Here is a 23,083-nt window from a genome sequence, read left to right as displayed (position 1 = left end):
CCTATTTCTTTATTGCCCACACGGGGCTACACACAGAGGGGACAAACAAGGACAGACAAACGGATTAAGTCTATTACATCGACCCCAGTGCATAACTGGTACTTTATTTATCGACCCCGAAAGGATGAAAGGCAAAGTCGACCTCGGCGGAATTTGAACTCAGAACGTAACGGCAGACGAAATACCTATTTCTTTATTGCCCACACGGGGCTACACACAGGGGATAAACAAGGACAGACAAACGGATTAAGTCAATTATATCGACCCCAGTGCATAATTTAATCGACCCCGAAAGGATGAAAGGCAAAGTTGACCTCGGCGAAATTTGAACTCAGAACGTAACGGCAGACGAAATACCTATTTCTTTAACCCACAAGGGGCTAAACACAGAGAGGACAAACAAGGACAGACAAACGGATTAAGTCGATTACATCGATCCTAGTGCGTAACTGGTACTTAATTTATCGACCCCAAAAGGATGAAAGGCAAAGTCGACCATGGCGGAATTGAACTCAGAACGTAACGGCAGACGAAATACCGCTAAGCATTTCGCCCGGCGTGCTAACGTTTCTACCGGGTCGCCGCCTAAATACGGGGAATCGTAGTTATTCTATGGCACTCCGTCCGTTACAATGACGAAGGTTCCAGTTGATCCGATCAAGAGAACAGTGTGCACGGGAAATTAACGTGCAAGTGACTGAGCACTCTACGAACACGCGTGCCCTCATCGTAGTTCTCAGAGGAGTTAGCATCATAAAGAATGTGACAAGCCTGGACTTTTGAAGTACAAGTACTACCCATTTTTGACAGCTGAATGGACTGGAATAACGAGAAATAAAATGTTCTGCTCAAGGACACAACGTGCCGCCGGAAATTGAACTCGCAACCTTACGATAGTGAGTCGAATACTCTAACCACAAAGCCTGAAATTTTGGGGGAAGAAAGTTAGCTTTGGTCGACCCGAGGCTATGGTAGAAGACACTTCCGGGACTGAACCCGGAACCATGTTGTGTGTAAGTAAGCTACTTACCACACAGCCACTCCTGCGCCTAAAAATGTGTGGTGCTTACAGCACCTAGGTTTCCCAAGCGGTTACCCATCTAAGTACTAACTAGGCTCGACGTAATTATTAAATTAATATGACGTGACCATATCTTCAGAGGGCAACGTATACCCTTGGATGCTTTATATGTGTTTATGGATTCAATTCATTATAGCAGACTGAATTGACACAATCGTTTCATTCACAAATTTGAATTCGGTGATACTAGTTGCGGATTCTAGCTCGCTCTGATACTGAGTTGAGTTGGTGCCTCCTAGTATCTCAAAATTCAATATATAATCATTTATGATTATAGTATTCTACGCTGAAGAGAAAAGAAGTTTCGGTAAGATAGAATTATTTAATATTTAATATTTAATTCTTATGCTTTCTAAAAACTTGATTTCGAAACGTACGTCCGTAGATAACTTTAAAAATGTTTGATAGATTGCAGTTAATTCATTCTCTCTTACCTGTTTGTGTCAGCCTTCCAATTGCTGTTTTTACTGAGATCTCCCTTTTTAGTAGAAGAAATAGCTATAACCCTTGACTGCTATTTCTAAATTCGGTATGTGGTAAGGCAATTCGTTGCTAAACCCTTATTGCTTAGTATATAATATATATATATATATATTATATATAGATATATATATATATATATATACACGACGGGCTTCTCTCAGTTTCCGTCTACCAAATCCACGAATAAGTCTTTGGTTGGTCCAAGGCTATAGTAGAAGACACTCAGAAGGCCGTGGTCAGCCTGAGGCTACAGTTGAAGACACTTGCCTAAGGCGCACCGCACTGGGAATGAACTCGGAACCATGTGGTTGGGAAGCAAGCTTCTTACCACGCAGCCACACGACACACGATGGGCTTTCACACAGTTTCCGTCTACCAAATTTACTCGCAAAGGTATTGATCAGCCTGGGTCTATCTATAGTGGAAGACACTTGCCAAAGGTGTCGCACAGCGGGACCGAACCCGAAACAACGTGATTGCAAAGCGAACATCTTAACCACACAACCATGACAACATGAATGTATTTTTTCTCCGTTTTTTTTTTATTTTTAAAGAAATCTATCAGACAGTTTTTTTTTTATTTCTGCTCCAAATTATTATAAAGTAATTAATACAGTCTGTTTTGTCATTATTTACACTGGAATGAACATCGCTACATCAACATCATATCACATCACACCATATTATACCGTAACTTATCTTATCGTATCATACGATCATCGTATCACCAAGATCGTGACACCATGTGTACAATCTCCCACATCCCAACTGGCCAAGCAGTATAATATCTACACCTGTATCATGTTCCTTACGACCTCCTCTCCTCTTCCCCCTCGCTTCTTCTTCTTCTTCTTCTTCTTCTTCTTCTTCTTCCCCTCGCTTCTTCTTCTTCTTCCCCTCGCTTCTTTTCTTCTTCTTCTTCCCCTCGCTTCTTTTCTTCTTCTTCTTCCCCTCGCTTCTTTTCTTCTTCTTCCCCTCGCTTCTTTCTTCTTCTTCTTCTTCTTCTTCCCCTCGCTTCTTCTTCTTCGTCTATTCCTTTTTCTCCTTCTATTCGATCTTCTCTTCCTCCCCGCTCCTCCTTTCATTTCCTTCGTCCCTTCTTCTACTCCTCAAGTTTTTTGCGTCTTCTCTACGTCCTCCTCAAAATCTTTTTCATGTTCTATCAAAGATAAAGATAATTTATTGCTCAACAATATATAAATTGAGGTCACGTGTTGTTCCTTTGCTGCCGCTGATGACTTATATACATCAGTCTGTTTCTCCGTTTACGCACGTGTATATTACTGTTGCGCACGTTAATAATAAAAGCTAGTTACCTTCTGGAAAATCGACGAGAAAACCCCATACGCTGCTTTAGTTGATCCCAGTTCTTCATTGCCATTATTACTATAATGTTGTTCCGTTGTGGTCTTATCGTCGCTGCCATATTGGCCAATTTCTGCTCCGCCGGTTTGAAGTGGAACCAGTGTGGTGAGTTGACTTTTACTTATTCAAATTTCGCTCCCAAGCCGACTTTGCCCTCCATTCTTTCTGTGTCGATAAAATAAGTACCAGCTAAACACTGGGGTCGATGTAATCAACTAGTCCCCTCCCCACAAATTTTAGGCCTTTTGCCTATAGTAGAAAGGCTTATTATTATTATTCTTGTCGTTGTTCTGAGTTCAAATTCTGCCGAAGTTGACTTTGCGGATCTTTTCCTTTCGAACGGCAGACAATTTCTAGTTAACTAAACACTTTAAAACTTCGTATACTGGTAGAATGTGTCAAAATGAAACACTTTTTTTCTCTTGGCTTTCTTGAGAAAATTGTAATTTGTTTGTTTAACGTAGTTTAATTTTTCGAATTTTAACCAATCCTATGGTCTCTTTTGAGCTAAAATCATTTGCTGCGTCTAAAACTGAGACAATATCCTGTAACAAACCTCCCCCCAACCCTAAATTTTTTTTTTCTTAATTGTTAGATCAATTTAATTGTTACGCGTGTAAAAAAAACTAAAGCAATGGAATTAAATTAATTTAACAATTAAGAAAAACAAAATTAGGGTTAGGGGGTAGCTTAGGGTTAGTTACAGGATGTCTCAGTTTTAGACGCAGAACAAATGATTTTAGTTGAATGGAGGTTAAAATTGGTTAAAATTGCCGAAATGCTCGGATTTTCAGACGAAATATCTTACAAACTATAGAATTTTCTCAATAAAACCAAGAGAAAATGATGTTTTATAAACACATTCTACCAGTATACGAAGTTTAAAAGTGTTTAGTTAACTAGAAATTGTGTTGACATCTGCCGTTCAAAAAGAAAAGATCCGACTTTGCATTTTATCCTTTTGGTGAGTGTGTGTGTGTGTGTGGGGGGGTCAATAAACTAAGTACCAGTTGAACACTGGGGTCGATATAATCGATTTACTCCCTCCCCCGAAATTGCTGGCCTTGTGCCAAAATTTGAAACGGTTATTGTTGTTATTCTGTGGGAAATTCAACTTTGCCTTTCATCATGCTGGGGTGATAAAATAGTACCTGTCAAGTCCCTTGGGGCTAGTGTCTTCTACTGTAGCCCCCGGACCGACCAAAGCCTTTTAAGTGGATTTGGTTGACGGAAAATGAAAGAAGCCCGTTTCGCGCGCGCGTGCGTGTTTGCACCACCACCACCACTACTTGACAGTCGGTGTTGGTGTGTTTACGTCCTCATAGCGTGGTGGCTTTCGGCAGAAGAAGGGGAAAGAATAAGTACTAAGCTAAAAAAAAAACAAAAAAAAAAAACTAGTGTAGTTACGTTCGACTAAAATTCTTCAAGACGGTGCCCCAGCATGGTTGCAATCTAATGACTGAAACCAGTAAAAGATAAAAGAAAGGTAACCGTTGCCCCTCTTCACTCACCTCTACTCTGCACAAAATTTCCGCACTATCTTAATAGTAGAGACTATTTTATCTGTTTCCGGGGGCAAAAAAGTCAAAGTTGACCACAGCGTAATTTGAACTCGGGACTAAAACCTATTTAATAAATACCGCAAAGCATTTTGTTCCACGCTCAACCGATCCTACAAGTTTATTAATGAATCTTTAATAATTTTTATTATTATTTTATTTGTTATTTGATTGGGGCCATGCTGGAGCACCGCCTAAAACGTTTTTTTTTTGTCGAAAGAATCGATCTCAGGACTTATTCTTTGTAAGCCTAATACTTATTATATCGGTCTTATTTGCCACACTGCAAGATTACGGGGACATAAACACACCAACATCGGTTGTCAAGCGATGGTGGACACACACACTATATATATATATATATATATATATATATATATACACACACACACACACACACACACACACACACACACACACACACACACACACACACACACACACATATATAGTTTCTTTCAGTTTCCGCCTACCAAATCCATTCACAAGGCTTTGGTCGGCTCGAGGCTATAGTAGAAGACTCTTGCCCATGATATAACGCAGTGGGATTGAACACAGACCCATGTCGTTGAGAAGGAAGCATCTTATCACACAACAATGCCTGCACCTATAAATTAAATTTTATAATCATTTCTACACTTAGTCTCTAACGTGTAATTTTTGAAGTTCTGAGTTCAAATAGCGCGGGAGTTCGAAATCTTTAATTACTCTTTTACTTGTTTCAATCATCTGACTGCGGCCATGCTGGAGCACCGCCTTGAATCGAGCAACTCGACCCCGGGACTTATTCTTTTGTAAGCCCAGTACTTATTCTATCGGTCTCTTTTGCCGAACCGCTAAGTAACGGAGACATAAACACACCAGCATCGGTTGTCAAGCAATGCTAGGGGGACAAACACAGACACACAAACACACACGCATATAATATATATATATATATATATATATATATATATACATACATATATACGACGGGCTTCTTTCAGTTTCCGTCTACCAAATCCATTCACAAGGCTTTGGTCGGCCCGAGGCTATAGTAGAAGACACTTGCCCAAGGTGCCACGCAGTGGGACTGAACCCGGGACCATGTGGTTGGTAAACAAGCTACTTACCACACAGCCACTCCTAGTAACTTTTTTTTTTTTTTTGTTTTTTTGCCACTTTGTCTTAATCACACAGGCAAGTCGTCTGCGTGATTAAGAAGCTCGCTCTGCAACTATATATTTCCTGGTTCAATCCCACTGCGCGTTACCTTGGATGAGTGTCTGAAGTGAGTAAAAGAACAACTGGCTGCGTTTGGATAGATTAGCAGAGGTGGTGGAGCAGTGCATAACCAAACAGTTTGCAGTATCCAGTCCTCCTAACTCCACTGTTTTTTTCTGATTGATTTCACTTTTCTGATTTTCACTTTTCTGATTGATTTTCGAATTTCGCCGAAGTCCATTTTACCTTTTCATCCAACCGGGTACAGATAAAATATAGTAACAGTTAAATACTGAGTGTGTGTGTGGGGGGTCTCTCAATAGAAAGAGAGGAGCTTTCTCCGTCCGGGTTGCGGATCCGTGGAACAAGCTGCCAGACGAGATGGTGAAGATGCCGACGACCGCTTTGTTCAAAGTCTCCCTTGACCTCAAGTGGCCTGAACTCTTTACATGAACACCACCCTGTACTTAACTCCATGTCCCCCCACATGGCCTTGCTTTTTGCTTTTGAGCCAAAAAATTAACTAACTAACTAACTTAATTGGCTGTAACCATCACCCCCAAACCTTTAGCCACATGCTCTTATTAGTAATCCTTATCAAATTGTTATAAGAACGGTAGATTGATACAATTGGTAAAGTGACGGTACAAATGCCTTTTGATATTTGTCGTCTAAAGTACAAATTTTACGTTCTGCGTTCAAACCCTGCCAAGGTGAGCTTTGAGGCTTAATTTGTAAATTTGTACTTTAGACGACCGGTTATTAATTAAAAACAATAAAATTTTAATGCACGACACTGAGTGAATCAAATGCTTTCATTGTGCATGAGAAAGCTAAGTTAATCTTTAACCCCAGTTATATGCATTATGATTTTGTTGTTGCTTTTTTTTTTAGGTGGCCAAAATGTATTCCTATTAAAAAATCTGGATATTCAGCCGATGCCAATGAACTTACCGGGAAAAATAAAATTAGATCTGCAGGCGACCGCTTTGAAACAGCTAAATGGCTCTGATGTGACGGTCACTATTCGTAGATCCACTTTCTTTGGTCACGTCAAGATACCTTGTCTATTTCAAGTAGGATCTTGGTAAGGATTTTAATAATTGTTTTACAGTAGACTCTGTCTGTCTGTCTGTCTGCCTGTCTCACTACTTTTGTGTTCTGTATATGTTTGTTATATGAATTTAGTGTGTGTGTGTGTGTGTGAGTGTCTGTGTATTTATGTGTGCGGAATACGAGATTCATTCCATATGTTTTGAGATTGTTTTAGGAGCACTCCGTCGGTTACGACGATGAGGGTCCCAGCTGATACGATCAACGGAACAGCTTGCTCGTGGAATTAACGTGCAAGTGGCTGAGCATTCCACAGACACGTGTACCCTTAACGTAGTTCTCGAGGAGATACAGCGTGACACAGAGTGTGACAAGGCTGGCCTTTTGAAATACAGGTACAACAGAAACAGGAAGTAAGAGTGGAGTGAGAGAAAGTTGTGGTGAAAGAGTACAGCAGGGTTCACCACCACCCCCCTGCAGGAGCCTCGTGAAGCTTTAGGTGTTTTCGTTCAATAAACACTCACAATGCCCGGTCTGGGAATCGAAACGGCGATCCTACGACCGCGAGTCCGCTGCCCTAACCACTGGGCCATTGCGCCTCCACTTTGAGATTGTATTTAGGCAAGGCAGCTATGACTGTCTTAGATTAAGCTGGCCGAATCGTTAGCACGCCGGGCAAAATGCCTAGCAGTATTTCGTCTGTCGTTACGTTCTGAGTTCAAATTCCGCCGAGGTTGACTTTGCCTTTCATCCTTTCGGGGTCGATAAATAAAGTACCAGTTTCGCACTGGGGTCGATGTAATCGACCTAATCCCTTTGTCTGTCCTTGTTTGTCCCCTCTATGTTTAGCCCCTTGTGGGTAATACAGAAACATATTGTTCGAGATTGTAGGAACGGCTGTAAAAAGCATTCTAAACACATACTATTAAACGCTGCTTGTCACAACTAGTTTGAAGAATGCAGTCGGGACGTGAAAAAAGAAAAAAATAATATTGAGAAGAACGCTCTGCAATAAAGTTATGTGTAAGACTGAGCAAAAACGCTAAAGAAACTTATGGAATTCACCAGACTGCATTTGGATTAATATTTTCGTTGGCACAAGAAGTTCGAAGACGATAAGAGGGGAGGTGAGAAACGACGAAGGCGACGAGCTGGCAGAAACGTTAGCATGCCGGGCGAAATGCTTAGCAGTATTTCGTCTGCCGTTACGTTCTGAGTTCAAATTCCACCGAGGTCGACTTTGCCTTTCATCCTTTCGGGGTCGATTAAATAAGTACCAGTTACGCACTGGGGTCGATGTAATCGACTTAAATCTGTCTGTATGTCCTTGTTTGTCCCCTCTGTGTTTAGCCCCTTGTGGGCTGTAAATAAATAAGAAACGTTAGCATTCAGGGCGAAATGCTTAGCAGTATTTCGTCGGCCGTTACGTTCTGAGTTCAAATTCCGCCGAGGTCGACTTTGCCTTTCATCCTTTCGAGGTCGATTAAATAAGTACCAGTTACGCACTGGGGTCGATATAATCGACTTAATCCGTTTGTCCTTCCTTGTTTGTCCTCTCTGTATTTAACCCCTTGTGGGTAGTAAAGAAATAGGTATTTCGTCTGCCGTTACGTTCTGAGTTCAAATTCCGCCGAGATCGACTTTGCCTTTCATCCTTTCGGGGTCGATGAAATAAGTACCAGTTACGCACTGGGGTCGATGTAATCGACTTAAATCTGTCTGTCCTTGTTTGTCCCCTCTGTGTTTAGCCCCCTTGTGGGTAGTAAAGAAATAGGTATTTCGTCTGCCGTTACGTTCTGAGTTCAAATTCCGCCGAGATCGACTTTGCCTTACATCCTTTCGGGGTCGATAAATTGAGAACCAGTTACGCACTGGGGTAGATGTAATCGACTTAATCACGTTATCTGTCCTTGTTTGTCCCCTTCATGTTTAGCCCCTTGTGGGCAATAAAGAAATGAGAAACGACCAGAGGGGTGGGAGGAAGAAGAACATCAGAGGTGGTTGAGAAAATTTGCAGTTTTCTGGATAGAGGCCGTCGTGTGTCCATAATGACAATATGCATACAGTTTGAAGGGAGGCGCAATGGCCCAGTGGTTAGGGCAGCGGACTCGCGGTCGTAGGATCGCGGTTTCGATTCCCAGACCGGGCGTTGTGAGTGTTTATTGAGCGAAAACACCTAAAGCTTCACGAGGCTCCGGCAGGGATGGTGGTGATCCCTGCTGTACTCTTTCACTACAACTTTCTCTCACTCTTACTTCCTCTTTCTGTTGTACCTGTATTTCAAAGGGCCGGCCTTGTCACTCTCTGTGTCACGCTGAATATTCCCGAGAACTACGTTAAGGGTACACGTGTCTGTGGAGTGCTCAGCCACTTACACGTTAATTCCACGAGCAGGCTGTTCCGTTGATCGGATCAACCGGAACCCTCGTCGTCGTAACCGACGGAGTGCTTCCACAGTTTGAAGATGGTGTGGTAACATCACACAGAATTATTCATAAGGAATTGAGCATGCGCAAAACCTGCGCAAAGATTGTTCCTAGGTTGCTCAGGTAAGAGCTTTCCGGCAACCAGCTACTTGACAGAGATGGACACCAAACCTGTCCAACAACGTCCCTACGGTTCAGACCTTGTTCCTTGTGGATTTTGTTTTGTTCTCTGAGCTGAAGGAGAATCTCAGAAGAGGGGATAAGGGCTGTGATAAGGGTCCCTGGCTCCTTCCTCTTGAAGGTCTTCCATGGAGCCTTGTGACTTTTGGTTGTTCTCTGAGCTGAAGGAGAATCTCAGAAGAGGAGATAAGGGCTGTGATAAGGGTCCCTGACTCCTTCCCCTTGAAGGTCTTCCATGGAGCTTTCTGACTTTTGGTTGTTCTCTGAACTGAAGGAGAATCTCAGAAGAGGAGATAAGGGCTGTGATAAGGGTCCCTGGCTCTTTCCCCTTGAAGGTCTTCCATGGAGCCTTGTGACTTTTGGTTGTTCTCTGAGCTGAAGGAGAATCTCAGAAGAGGAGATAAGGGCTGTGATAAGGGTCCCTGGCTCCTTCCCCTTGAGGGTCTTCCATGGAGCCTTGTGACTTTTGGTTGTTCCCTGAGCTGAAGGAGAATCTCAGAAGAGGAGATAAGGGCTGTGATAAGGGTCCCTGACTCCTTCCCCTTGAAGGTCTTCCATGGAGCCTTGTGACTTTTGGTTGTTCTCTGAGCTGAAGGAGAATCTCAGAAGAGGAGATAAGGGCTGTGATAAGGGTCCCTGGCTCCTTCCCCTTGAAGGTCTTCCATGGAGCCTTGTGACTTTTGGTTGTTCTCTGAGCTGAAGGAGAATCTCAGAAGAGGAGATAAGGTCTGTGATAAGGGTCCCTGGCTCCTTCCCCTTGAAGTTCTTCCATGGAGCCTTGTGACTTTTGGTTGTTCTCTGAGCTGAAGGAGAATCTCAGAAGAGGAGATAAGGCTGTGATAAGGGTCCCTGACTCCTTCCCCTTGAGGGTCTTCCATGGAGCCTTGTGACTTTTGGTTGTTCTCTGAGCTGAAGAGAATCTCAGAAGAGGAGATAAGGGCTGTGATAAGGGTCCCTGACTCCTTCCCCTTGAAGGTCTTCCATGGAGCCTTGTGACTTTTGGTTGTTCTCTGAGCTGAAGGAGAATCTCAGAAAAGGAGATAAGGGCTGTGATAAGGGTCCCTGACTCCTTCCCCTTGAAGGTCTTCCATGGAGCCTTGTGACTTTTGGTTGTTCTCTGAGCTGAAGGAGAATCTCAGAAGAGGAAAGAGGCTGTGATAAGGGTCCCTGGCTCCTTCCCCTTGAAGGTCTTCCATGGAGCCTTGTGACTTTTGGTTGTTCTCTGAGCTGAAGGAGAATCTCAGAAGAGGAGATAAGGACTGTGATAAGAGTCCCTGACTCCTTCCCCTTGAAGGTCTTCCATGGAGCCTTCATGATGTAAATGGAGCGCTACAACATGATTCGAAGGAGAACTTTTTGTACTTCTTTGAAAGTATTGCCTTTCCTGAAAAACTTTGAAAACATCTGGTATCCACCTTGTATATGTGGCATCCCTCTCTTGTACATGGTTAGTATGTGTTACCTCACACAGACAGACACAGAGACAGACACAGAGACAGACACAGAGACAGACACAGAGACAGACACAGAGACAGACACAGAGACAGACACAGAGACAGACACAGAGACAGACACAGACAGACACAGAGACAGACAGACAGACACAGAGACAGACAGACAGACACAGAGACAGACAGACAGACACAGAGACAGACAGACAGACACAGAGACAGACAGACAGACACAGAGACAGACAGACACAGAGACAGACAGACAGACAGACGACACACAGACAGACAGACAGAAGACAACAGAGACAGACACACCAGAGACAGACAGACACAGAGAACAGACAGACACATAGACAGACAGACCAGAGACACACAGACCACGAGACAGCCAGACACAGAGACAGACGACACAGACAGACACAGAGACAGACAGACACAGAGACAGACAGACACACAGACACACAGACACACAGACACACAGACACACAGACAGACAGACACAGACAGTCACAGACACAGACACAGACAGAGACAGACACAGACACAGACAGAGACAGACACAGACAGAGACAGACAGAGACAGAGACAGAGACAGACAGACACAGAGACAGACAGACAGACACGCAGAGACAGACAGAGACACAGACACAGACAGACACAGAGACAGACAGACAGACACAGACACAGACAGACAGACACAGAGACAGACAGACAGACACAGAGACAGACAGACAGACACAGAGACAGACAGACAGACACAGAGACAGACAGACACAGAGACAGACAGACACAGAGACAGACAGACACAGAGACAGACAGACACAGAGACAGACAGAGACAGACAGACAGACACAGACAGACAGACACAGAGACAGACAGACACAGAGACAGACAGACACAGAGACAGACAGACACAGAGACAGACAGACACAGAGACAGACAGACACAGACAGACAGACAGACAGACAGTCACAGAGACAGACAGACAGACACAGAGACAGACAGACAGACAGAGAGACAGACAGACACAGACAGAGACAGACACAGACAGAGACAGACAGAGACACAGACAGACACAGACAGACAGACAGAGAGACAGACAGAGACAGACAGAGACAGACACAGACAGACAGACAGACAGAGAGACACAGAGAGACACAGAGAGACACAGAGACAGACAGACAGACACGCAGACACAGACACAGACACAGAGACACGCAGACACAGACACAGACACAGAGACACAGACACAGAGACACAGACACAGACACACAGAGACAGACAGAGAGAGAAAGAGAGAGAGAGAGAGAGAGAGAGAGAGAAATAATATTGGCATATTTAATTTTTGCAGCACCTACCACGACTCCTGTACGCTATTAAAACGCATGAAAGACGAGAACTGGGGAGGCATGATGGCCAATATAATCACCCAAGTTGAGAGTTATTTCTCAACTCACAACATCAATCTTAATTGCCCGGTTTCCAAACAAAGTCTTACGATATCCAGTATGAACGTAACCCTGCCTAATATACCAAGTTACTTGTCGTTTTTGGCTTCGGTGAGTATTACTCCTTATCTTTAGTGACTTCAGTAAAAATTGCTACAGGTACTTATATATTTCTTAGGCCTGGTACTTTATTGTATCAATTCTTTTGACGAACCACTACGTTACAGAGACTCAAGCACACCAAGATCATTTATTCAGGGGTAGGGCACACGGGCGCGCGCACACACACATACACCAACGCACATATATAAATGTGTATGTGTGGGTGTGAAGGCGCCTAGCCGTGTGGTTAGGGTACTGAACTCACATGATCGCAAGATCAGGGTTTCGACAAACAGACAGACGGTGCGGTGTGTTCTTGAGCAAAACGCTTCATATCCTGTTACTGTCGTCCACTTGGCTGTAAACGGGTGACCCTGAGACGGACTGGTGCTCTGTTTAGGATGAAATGTTGGCCTGCCTGCTTAGCCAGCGGGGTGGCATCATTCGAAAGCCATAACAGAAGTCTGTTGTGACCACCAGGTATAAACCTCAGATAGTTTGGTCGATGCAATTATATATACTAGGCGCAGGAGTGGCTGTGTGGTAAGTAGCTTGCTAACCAACCACATGGTTCCGGGTTCAGACCCACTGCGTGGCATCTTGGGTAAGTGTCTTCTGCTATAGCCCCGGGCCGACCAATGCCTTGTGAGTGGATTTGGTAGACGGAAACTGAAAGAAGCCTGCCGTATATATGTATATATATATATATATGTATGTGTGTGTGTTTGTGTGTCTGTGTTTGTCCCCCTAGCATTGCTTGACAACCGATGCTGGTGTGTTTATGTCCCCATCACCTAGCGGTTCGGCAAAAGAGACCGATAGAATAAGTACTGGGCTTACACAGAATGTCCCGGGGTCGATTTGCTCGACGAAAGGCGGTGCTCCAGCATGGCCGCAGTCAAATGACTGAAACAAGTAAAAGAGTATATGCGTGTGACGGGCTTCAATACAGTTTCCGGTTACCAAATTCATTCACAAGGTATTAGGTATTGGTCAGTCTGGGGCTGGAGTAGAAAACATTTCGCTTAGGTGCTACGCAGTAAACTGAACTCGAAACCAAACAGCCATCCCTACGCCTATCAAATCTTTGTCGTGTCCCTTGCATAATTTTATTCTGTTACTGGGTGATTGCGGCCATGCTGGGGCACGGGTTTTAATTTGATTTAGTCAATCATGCTGATTCCGATATTCTTGAGGTCGACTTTGCCTTCCATCCTTTCGGGGTCGATAAATTAAGTACCAGTTGCGCACTGGGGTCGATGTATTCGACTTGATCCCTTCATCTGTCCTTGTTTGTCCCCTCTATGTTTAACCCCTTGTGGGTAGTAAAGAAATAGGTATTTCGTTCCGTTCGTTCTGATTTCAAATTCCGCCGAGATCCACTTTGCCTTTCATCCTTTCGGGTCGATAAATTAGCAGCCAGTTGCGCACTGGGGTCGATGTAATCGATTATTCCGTTTGTCTGTCCTTGTTTGTCCCCTCTATGTTTAACCCCTTGGTGGGTAATAAAGAAAAGGTATTTCGTCTGCCGTTACGTTCTGTTCAAATTCCGCCGAGATCCACTTTGCCTTTCATCCTTTCGGGGTCGATAAATTAAGTACCAGTTGCGCACTGGGGTCGATGTAATCGACTTAATCGTTTGTCTGTCCCCTCTGTTTAGCCCCTTGTGGGTAGTAAAGAAATAGATATTCTTGTGCACTGGTAGCTTTATTTTAATTTTGAGTCGTTGATTCAGATTCCTTGATATAAAGGTGTGCAATACAAACGGCCTATTTACATGGTTAAAACACGTACGCACAGGTGTGTTTGTGCGTATGTGAGGTAGAAAGAAAAAAAAAGTGAAAGCTCAGGAGTGGCTGTGTGGTAAGTAGCTGGCGCTAACCAACCACATGGTTCCGGGTTCAGTCCCACTGCGTGGCAATTTGGGCAAGTGTCCTCTGCTATAGCCCCGGGCCGACCAATGCCTTGTGAGTGGATTTGGTAGACGGAAACTGAAAGAAGCCTGCCGTATATATGTATATATATTATTATATGTTATGTGTGTGTGTTTGTGTGTCTGTGTTTGTCCCCCTAGCATTGCTTGACAACCGATGCTGGTGTTTTTATGTCCCCATCACTTAGCGGTTCGGCAAAAGAGACCGATAGAATAAGTACTGGGCTTACACAGAATAAGTCCCGGGGTCGATTTGCTCGACGAAAGGCGGTGCTCCAGTATGGCCGCAGTCAATGACTGAAACAAGTAAAAAGTATATGCGTGTGACGGGCTTCAATACAGTTTCCGGTTACCAAATTCATTCACAAGGTATTAGGTATTGGTCAGTCTGGGGCTGGAGTAGAAAACATTTCGCTTAGGTGCTACGCAGTAAACTGAACTCGAAACCAAAAGCCTCCCACTCCTACGCCTATCAAATCTTTGTCGTGTCCCTTGCATAATTTTATTCTGTTACTGGGTGATTGCGGCCATGCTGGGGCACGGGTTTTAATTTGATTTAGTCAATCATGCTGATTCCGATATTCTTGAGGTCGACTTTGCCTTCCATCCTTTCGGGGTCGATAAATTAAGTACCAGTTGCGCACTGGGGTCGATGTATTCGACTTGATCCCTTCATCTGTCCTTGTTTGTCCCCTCTATGTTTAACCCCTTGTGGGTAGTAAAGAAATAGGTATTTCGTTTGCCGTTACGTTCTGAGTTCAAATTCCGCCGAGATCCACTTTGCCTTTCATCCTTTCGGGTCGATAAATTACAGCACCAGTGCGCACTGGGGTCGATGTAATCGACTTATTCCGTTTGTCTGTCCTTGTTTGTCCCCTCTATGTTTAGCCCCTTGTGGTAATAAAGAAATAGGTATTTCGTCTGCCGTTACGTTCTGAGTTCAAATTCCGCCGAGATCCACTTTGCCTTTCATCCTTTCGGGGTCGATAAATTAAGTACCAGTTGCGCACTGGGGTCGATGTAATCGACTTAATCCGTTTGTCTGTCCCCTCTGTTTAGCCCCTTGTGGGTAGTAAAGAAATAGATATTCTTGTGCACTTGGTAGCTTTATTTTAATTTTGAGTCGTTGATTCAGATTCCTTGATATAAAGGTGTGCAATACAAAACGCCTATTTACATGGTTAAACACGTACGCACAGGTGTGTTTGTGCGTATGTGAGGTAGAAAGAAAAAAAAGTGAAAGGCTCAGGAGTGGCTGTGTGGTAAGTAGCTGGCTAACCAACCACATGGTTCCGGGTTCAGTCCCACTGCGTGGCAATTTGGGCAAGTGTCTTCTGCTATAGCCCCGGGCCGACCAATGCCTTGTGAGCAGATTTGGTAGACGGAAACTGAAAGAAGCCTGTCATATATATGTATATATATATATAAGTGTGTGTGTATATGTTTGTGTGTCTGTGTTTGTCCCCCTAGCATTGCTTGACAACCGATGCTGGTGTGTTTACGTCCCCGTCACTTAGCGGTTCGGCAAAAGAGACCGATAGAATAAGTACTGGGCTTACAAAGAATAAATCCCGGGGTCGATTTGCTCGACTAAAGGCGGTGCTCCAGCATGGCCGCAGTCAAATGACTGAAACAAGTAAAAGAGCAAAAGAGTAAAGAGTGTGGGTGTGTCAGTGCAGATGTGTGTGCGTGCGCACAAGCACGTATATGGATGTTTATGCGTACGCACGCGTGTTCATGCGATGTATCTGTGCGCGTGGATGCGTGTAAAGGGGGAAATAACTCAAATAAGCCAATGACATGGCTTCCGATAAATCTTGTACTTGACGATGCATCGAATATTGCGCACAAAAATTTATAGAAGTATTAAAATTTACCTCTTAGTTGGAGAAAGAAAGCAATCTAGTGGAAATTGCTGGTGACTGTCAAAGTAAAGGAGAGATAATTATGAGAAATTGTAAATTGCACAGTAAATTCTTCATAAGAGAACAAGAGTGCCCTCCGCTAAGTTTTGGTTGCCAAATTCCACTTGAAAAGCACTCGGAAGACTCGAGGACACAGTAGATATGCTCAGTAAGTTATGTCGTGATTTGAACTCGGAAGCACGCCCCCCGAAGCCAGTACCGGTACCACCTTCTATAAGTAATGTTCAAATGCATGTAGACAATTACGATGGTGTGCTGAGAAGTCCCTGGCTTAAAGGGTATCGCAAAAGGCTTGGTTGGAGGCCCAACCTTCCGTCTTCTTTTACAGGGTTTAGAAAAAACTGAAGGACTATTGCAATAAGTGTGTGAATCTGAGAGGGAAATATACTGAATAAAATCCTAATTAACTAATCCTCCTCTGTATCCTTTTACCCAAAGCCAAGAATTTTTCAGCAACCCCTTGTATTTTTTTTTTTTTTTTTTGTACTTGTTTCAGTCATTTGACTGCGGCCATGCTGGAGCACCGCCTTTAGAGTGGTGAAAGAGTACAGCAGGGATCACCACCATCCCCTGCCGGAGCCTCGTGGAGCTTTTAGGTGTTTTCGCTCAATAAACACACACAACGCCCGGTCTGGGAATCGAAACCGAGATCCTCCGACCGCAAGTCCGCTGCCCTAACCACTGGGCCATTGCGCACACAATTATTTTAATTTAATTTTCTAAAAATTTTTATTTTACCTAGGGTTCCTACAAAGTCGACGTGAACATGGTTGACAGACATACGAAAGAACAGACGTTTTGCCTTCATGTAGAATTCGGCATCGCCTAACGGAGAAACCTGTAAACACTTAGTATCGAATCATCGTAGTGTGGACTTCCCCCATCCCTTAAATAAAACCTCTATTCCAGTTTCTATTGTATCCCTGAAATATTTTCATGTTACTTTTTTTTACATTCAACAAAACTTTATCTAAATTAGGTTTAAATTTATTTTTAGGTAACATTACATATAAAGAACATAAAATACTTGAAGTCTATAGCATTATTATCAAAGCGGGCGAACCGACAGAAGCGTTATCACGTCAGATAAAATGCTTGATGGCGTTTCATCCGACCCTTCACGGTCTGACTTCAAATCCCGCCTTTCGGGGTGGATAAAATAAGTACATTTTTTTACATTCAGCAAAACTTTATCTAAATTAGGTTTAAATTTATTTTTAGGTAACATTACATATAAAGAACATAAAATACTTGAAGTCTATAGCATTATTATCAAATCGGGAGAACCGGCAGAAACGCTATCACGTCAGATAAAATGCTTGATGGCGTTTCATCCGACCCTTCACGGTCTGACTTCAAATCCCGCCTTTCGGGGTGGATAAAATAAGTACATCCGAGCGCTGGGGGATGTCGATGTAATCGACTAGTCTCCTTCCCAGATATTTCAAACCTTGTGCCTATAATATAAAGGATTATTATTAACTTTTATTATTATTTCTTTTTTAATATTCAAAGAACATGTTGGAACGGTTTGATATCTGGCATTGTTTTTGATACTAAAAGCAAAATTCTGGAAGACTGCAAAACCTGTTGGGACATCTCAGGTTTACAACAACCATCGCAAGATGGTTTTTGCTGTGACACAGACAGACCAACCTAGATTCCATATCACAAAGTTATGAAATGTTTAGCAAATTTAAAACTAATATACCTTGTTTACAGGCCAAATTCTATTTTCCGCATTAGTATTCGTATTAATACTGCATTTGATTGAAAGCGCCACAATTTTTTGAGAGAAATATTCTCATCTAAGGAAGTGGCATTTTTGGGATTTTTTCTTTTACTAAAAAAAAAAAAAAAAAAAAAAAATCCAAATGCAACATTACCTCAAAGTTTCTCAAGTCATCTTAAAAAAATATTTAAAAAAAAATAAGAAGTTTCATTTATATTCTTTTTTTCTGATATACTTTACTGAAAAATGTACACAAAAACTTTATATTCAGATCAGTTTTTAAATAAAGCTATTTTCAACCGACCCCTCCAACAAAAAAAAACACGAAATAAATTTCTTATTCTGGAGTAATGAATCGTTAATTCTTTTGGCAACGTTGGCTTTTCACAGATTGTATATGAGAATGTTTTCTAAAAGTATGGAGAACGAGAGGTTATTGTATTCGATCTGAGACATCATCTCGACAGCTTTTGAAACAACTAGAACATCTACATGACCTCTCCAACATACTATAAGCAGTAGTTAAATTTCCTTATCTCTCCAATGTCTTTTTTTTTTTTTTTTTTTTTAAATTTCATTTTTAGGTGGCGAATTGGCAGTCATTGGTACATCGGCTAGAATGCGTCGTGCATGCGCTTCCACTCACCCATAATTTCTAACTTGAATGGCCATTGAAGTCAGTTTTGTTAATCAAGCTCTCGCCTTTGGTTATATATATATATATATATATATATATATTGAGAGGCGGTTGGATGGAACCTACACTCGCCTCCTTATGAGAGCTCAAAATCTCTCGTGGAAGCGCCATCCAACCCAAATGCAAATATATGGGAAACTACCACCTGTGTCATCTCTTGTGAAAGGTAGGAGAGTCCAGTTTGCTGGACATTGTTGTAGAGCTGAAAAAGAAGTAATTTCTACTCTTCTCCTCTGGAAGCCATCTACTCGCAATACCAGAGGGCGCACACTCTCCTACCCTGATGTAATCTCCAGGGATACAGGCATCCAGCAACAGGACCTCCGTAATGCCATGATGGACCGTGAAGTCTGGCGTAGCATGGTAAATTCCATTGTCTCGACCACGGTCGAACGATGATTATATATATATACTGTATATATAATGTATGTATGTTTAACCACAGGTGTGGCTGTGTGGTAAGAAGCTTGTTCTCCAATATGATTCCGGTTTCCGTCTGACAGCGTCCTCGGGCCGACTAAACTCAGAACGTAACGGCGGACGAAATATCTATTTCTTTACTACCCACAAGGGACTAAACACAAAGAGGACAAACAAGGACAGACAAACGCACTTAGTCGATTATATCGACCCCAGTGCGTAACTGGTACTTATTTAATCGACCCCGAAAGGATGAAAGGCAAAGTCGACCTCGGCAGAGTTTGAACTCAGACCGTAGCGGCAGACGAAATACCTATTTCTTTATTACCCACAAGGAGCCAAACATAGAGGGGACAAACATAGGTATTAGGTCAATTACATCGACCCCAGTGCGTAACTGGTAGTTAATTTATCGACCCCGAAAATATCTGTAAACGGAACAGTAAAACTATGCAAGGCTTTTCTCAGGTTTAAAATGTGACATTGTTTTCGTTATCTAAATTCTAAAGATGGAGGTTTGTATCTTTGTTAGAAACGAGCTCCTTCCTCAGAGGAAGAATTCAAATGATTAAATACATACATACATACTGATGCACATAAGTACACATACAGACACGCACTGATGCCAAGACACGCACACATACATACGGGCACATACGCAAATTTTGACCTGTACACTCCCACCTCAACTTCACACTCCATACCTACACGTATCTACCGACACGTATCTGTACAACTCCCCCGCCCATCACTCCTCTACAGACTTCTAATAATATAAGAACCGTTATTCTTTATCGTAATACCCCCAAACCATCAGTATACATATTTTAGTAAGGCAGCTGTAGCAGAAACGACAACCAAATCGACATAAACAAACTTGTTTATTAAAGCAAACAAGATTGTGCAAACAGCGGGTTTCCGCTCTGAAAGAATCACCCTTCACTCCGAAAACCAAAAGTTTTACGTCACATCCGGTTGACCGTATGCATGGTACAATAGGTTTTCTTTCTTTTGTTCTTGTTTTTCTTTTTCTTTGCCCTTTTCCTCGTGAGTGTCGCATCGCAGAGAAAGTCAAAGATCTGAAGCTGGGGGGCCAAAAACAGATAATATATATATATTTAACAAAAAATACAAATAAAAACTAAAGCATTAAAAAATCCGGATGTCACAAATACTAGGCAGTAGGAGTACAGATGAGACCCTAAAGTAAAATCGTTAAGTGATGTTGTCACACACACATACACACTCGTTTATTTTAAAAATTTGACAGCGACTTTAAAGTTTCGCCTAAACCGGGTCTTTCAAGCCGTCACTGTTTGAGTTCAGTCCCATTGCGTGGCACCTCGGGCAAGTATCTTCTCTTGTGGCCCCAAGCCGACCAAAAGCCTTGTGCGTGAATTTGGTAGTCAGGCGGTGAGGTGGCAGAAACGTTAGCACGCCGGGCGAAATGCTTAGTGGTATTTCGTCTGCCGCTACGTTCTGAGTTCAAATTCCGCCGAGGTCGACTTTGCCTTTCATCCTTTCGGGGTCGATAAATTAAGAACCAGTTACGCACTGGGGTCGATGTAATCGACTTAATCCCTTTATCTGTCCTTGTTTTCCCCCTCTATGTTTAGGCCCTTGTGGACAATAAAGAAATAAGAAACTGGAAAAAGCTCGTCGTGTATGTGTGTGAGTTTCACTGTCTGTGCCCACTACACAAACACACGCACACATACGCAAATATATATTCTAATATTTTATTACTTGGTTCAGTCTTTTGATTGCAGCCATACTGGAGCACTGCAAATCATCACATCAGGTCTGTTGTGTTTACATTTTATTGAGGTGTTCACCGGGACATTCCACCACTACGCCTTTTTATTAAGATTTCTTACTACTATAGAAAAAAGCCGGTTTCTAACCTAGATCCAAGTCTTCTTCATTGGAATTTCAACATCAACAACAGGGTATTTTTGTATGTATATATGTATGCATGTATGTATGTGCATTTTGTATGTTTTATGTATGTATTTTCCTGCATATACTTGCATATCTAGACATACTCATATATATTTAAATGATAAACGTCTGGAAAGTTTTACAGATTTTTACACTTTCAGTGATGGATTGAATCTGTAGTCTTCGAATTAGCTTTCTCCTTTCTGGTTTTGAGAAGCCTAATTCGTCAAGATTAGATTTAGGCAATGTGTTACATATTCCATGGCCCCAATAATTACAGCTATAAACCTGAACTTGTAATCTGAATAAAGTAACTGTAGATTTCTCAATAGTTCAGCGCAGGTATTCTCTTTTTCATTGATCTTCAGATTTATGTTAATATCTATTTCTTTATTACCCGCAAGGGGCTAAACATAGAGGGGACAAACAAGGACAGACATAGGTATTAAGTCGATTACATCGACCCCTGGTACTTAATTCATCGACCCCGAAAGGATGAAAGACAAAGTCGACCTCGGCGGAATTTGAACTCACAATGTAACGGCAGACGAAATACCTATTTCTTTATTACCCACAAGGGGCTAAACACAGAGGGAACAAACAAAGACAGACATAGGTATTAAGTCGATTACATCGACCCCAGTGCGTAACTGGTACTTGATTTATCGACCCCGAAAGGATGAAAGGCAAAGTCGACCTCGGCGGAATTTGAACTCACAATGTAACGGCAGACGAAATACCACTAAGCATTTCGCCCGGCGTGCTAACGTTTCTGCCAGCTCACCGCCTTGATTTATGTTAATATCTGCTGGGCAACTAATTTCCACAATTGTACACAGTTTCTCGTTTCTGTCTCAAATCATTTTTTAGGGCTTTTGTGCTTGTATGTTATTGAGCATTTGTGCAGCTCAGGTCGCGCAGCAAAATGTCAAACGTGCCAGATGCGCACTGTGAGTTTGAACCCAGAACTACGTGGCTACATTAATTAGTAACACGTCTACCTGTGTATCTAAACGATGCTGATTAATTATTCATTCATTAAATTAGCTAGAAATTCCATAAAAAATTTCAGTTTCAATGAATGAACAATGAAATGCGTTGTCGAAAAGTTTCCAGCTAGTTCGGGCGATTGAATTAACCTCCTCCTCCTCCTCCTCCTACTACTACTACAACAACAACAACAACTACTACTACTACTACTACTACCACCACCACTGCTGCCGCTACTACTGCTGCTACTGCTGCTGGTGGTTTCGCTTTGATCACCGTAACAACAACGAGTAGAAGCCACTACGGGTGGGAGGCTCGATTGTTGATTGATTGAAGGTGAGAACGGGGTAGGAACGGGACGGACGGAGGTTTGTTTAGGCGGTTGGTATTGGGGATGGTTGTGGGACTGTGTATGCAGGGTGTTCAGCAATCTACATCGAGGTGGTATGCGTCAAAATAAAGAAAATATCAATATATGCCGAAGTGATCTTGCTGGAAAACCAAACAGAGAAGTCATCAATGTTTGATTGAACCCCAGAAGTGTTTCAATAATCAAATTATTGTTTTTACAAACACACACACACACACGTGCGGGTGCACGCGTGTGCGCGCACACACACAGAGATTTATATATAATAGAAAACTAAATATATATATACATATATATGTTTATGGATATATGACAAATAATGATAAACACAAATTTTTATTATAGTTCCTGTGTGTATATATATACATACATACACATACACACACACGTATATATTTATATATATGTATCGTAAATATGCATATGTATATATGCAACACACACACACACAGATATGTATATGTGCATACATGTATATATATATTCTCTCTCTCTCTCTCTCTCTCTCTCTCTCTATATATATATATATATATATATATATATATATATACATTGTCTATATATAGTCTATATATATATATTTATGTATATATATTACATATATATATGCTTATATAAAATATTTATGTTTATATATGTATGTATATTTATGTTTATATATGTATGTATATATAACCTATGAGCATGCATATATATATGTACATACATGTATATAATAATGATA

The 23,083-nt window shown here is 42.1% G+C and overlaps 1 protein-coding gene across 1 annotated transcript; it reads left to right on the top strand.

Annotated features, from left to right (window-relative positions):
• The first annotated feature begins 2,775 nt into the window (after positions 1 to 2,775).
• Positions 2,776 to 18,263, top strand: LOC115230640 (ganglioside GM2 activator-like). The gene is made up of 4 exons (XM_029800781.2): positions 2,776 to 3,034; positions 6,586 to 6,778; positions 12,153 to 12,360; positions 16,952 to 18,263. The coding sequence occupies exons 1-4, from the start codon at positions 2,956 to 2,958 to the stop codon at positions 17,036 to 17,038; spliced, it is 567 nt and encodes a 188-aa protein (XP_029656641.2). The 5' UTR covers positions 2,776 to 2,955; the 3' UTR covers positions 17,039 to 18,263.
• Positions 18,264 to 23,083: the final 4,820 nt, after the last annotated feature.

Source organism: Octopus sinensis, unplaced genomic scaffold (genome assembly GCF_006345805.1).
Source record: "Octopus sinensis unplaced genomic scaffold, ASM634580v1 Contig16025, whole genome shotgun sequence".
Lineage (NCBI taxonomy): Eukaryota > Metazoa > Mollusca > Cephalopoda > Octopoda > Octopodidae > Octopus > Octopus sinensis.
This window is presented reverse-complemented; position numbering and strand designations above follow the sequence as displayed.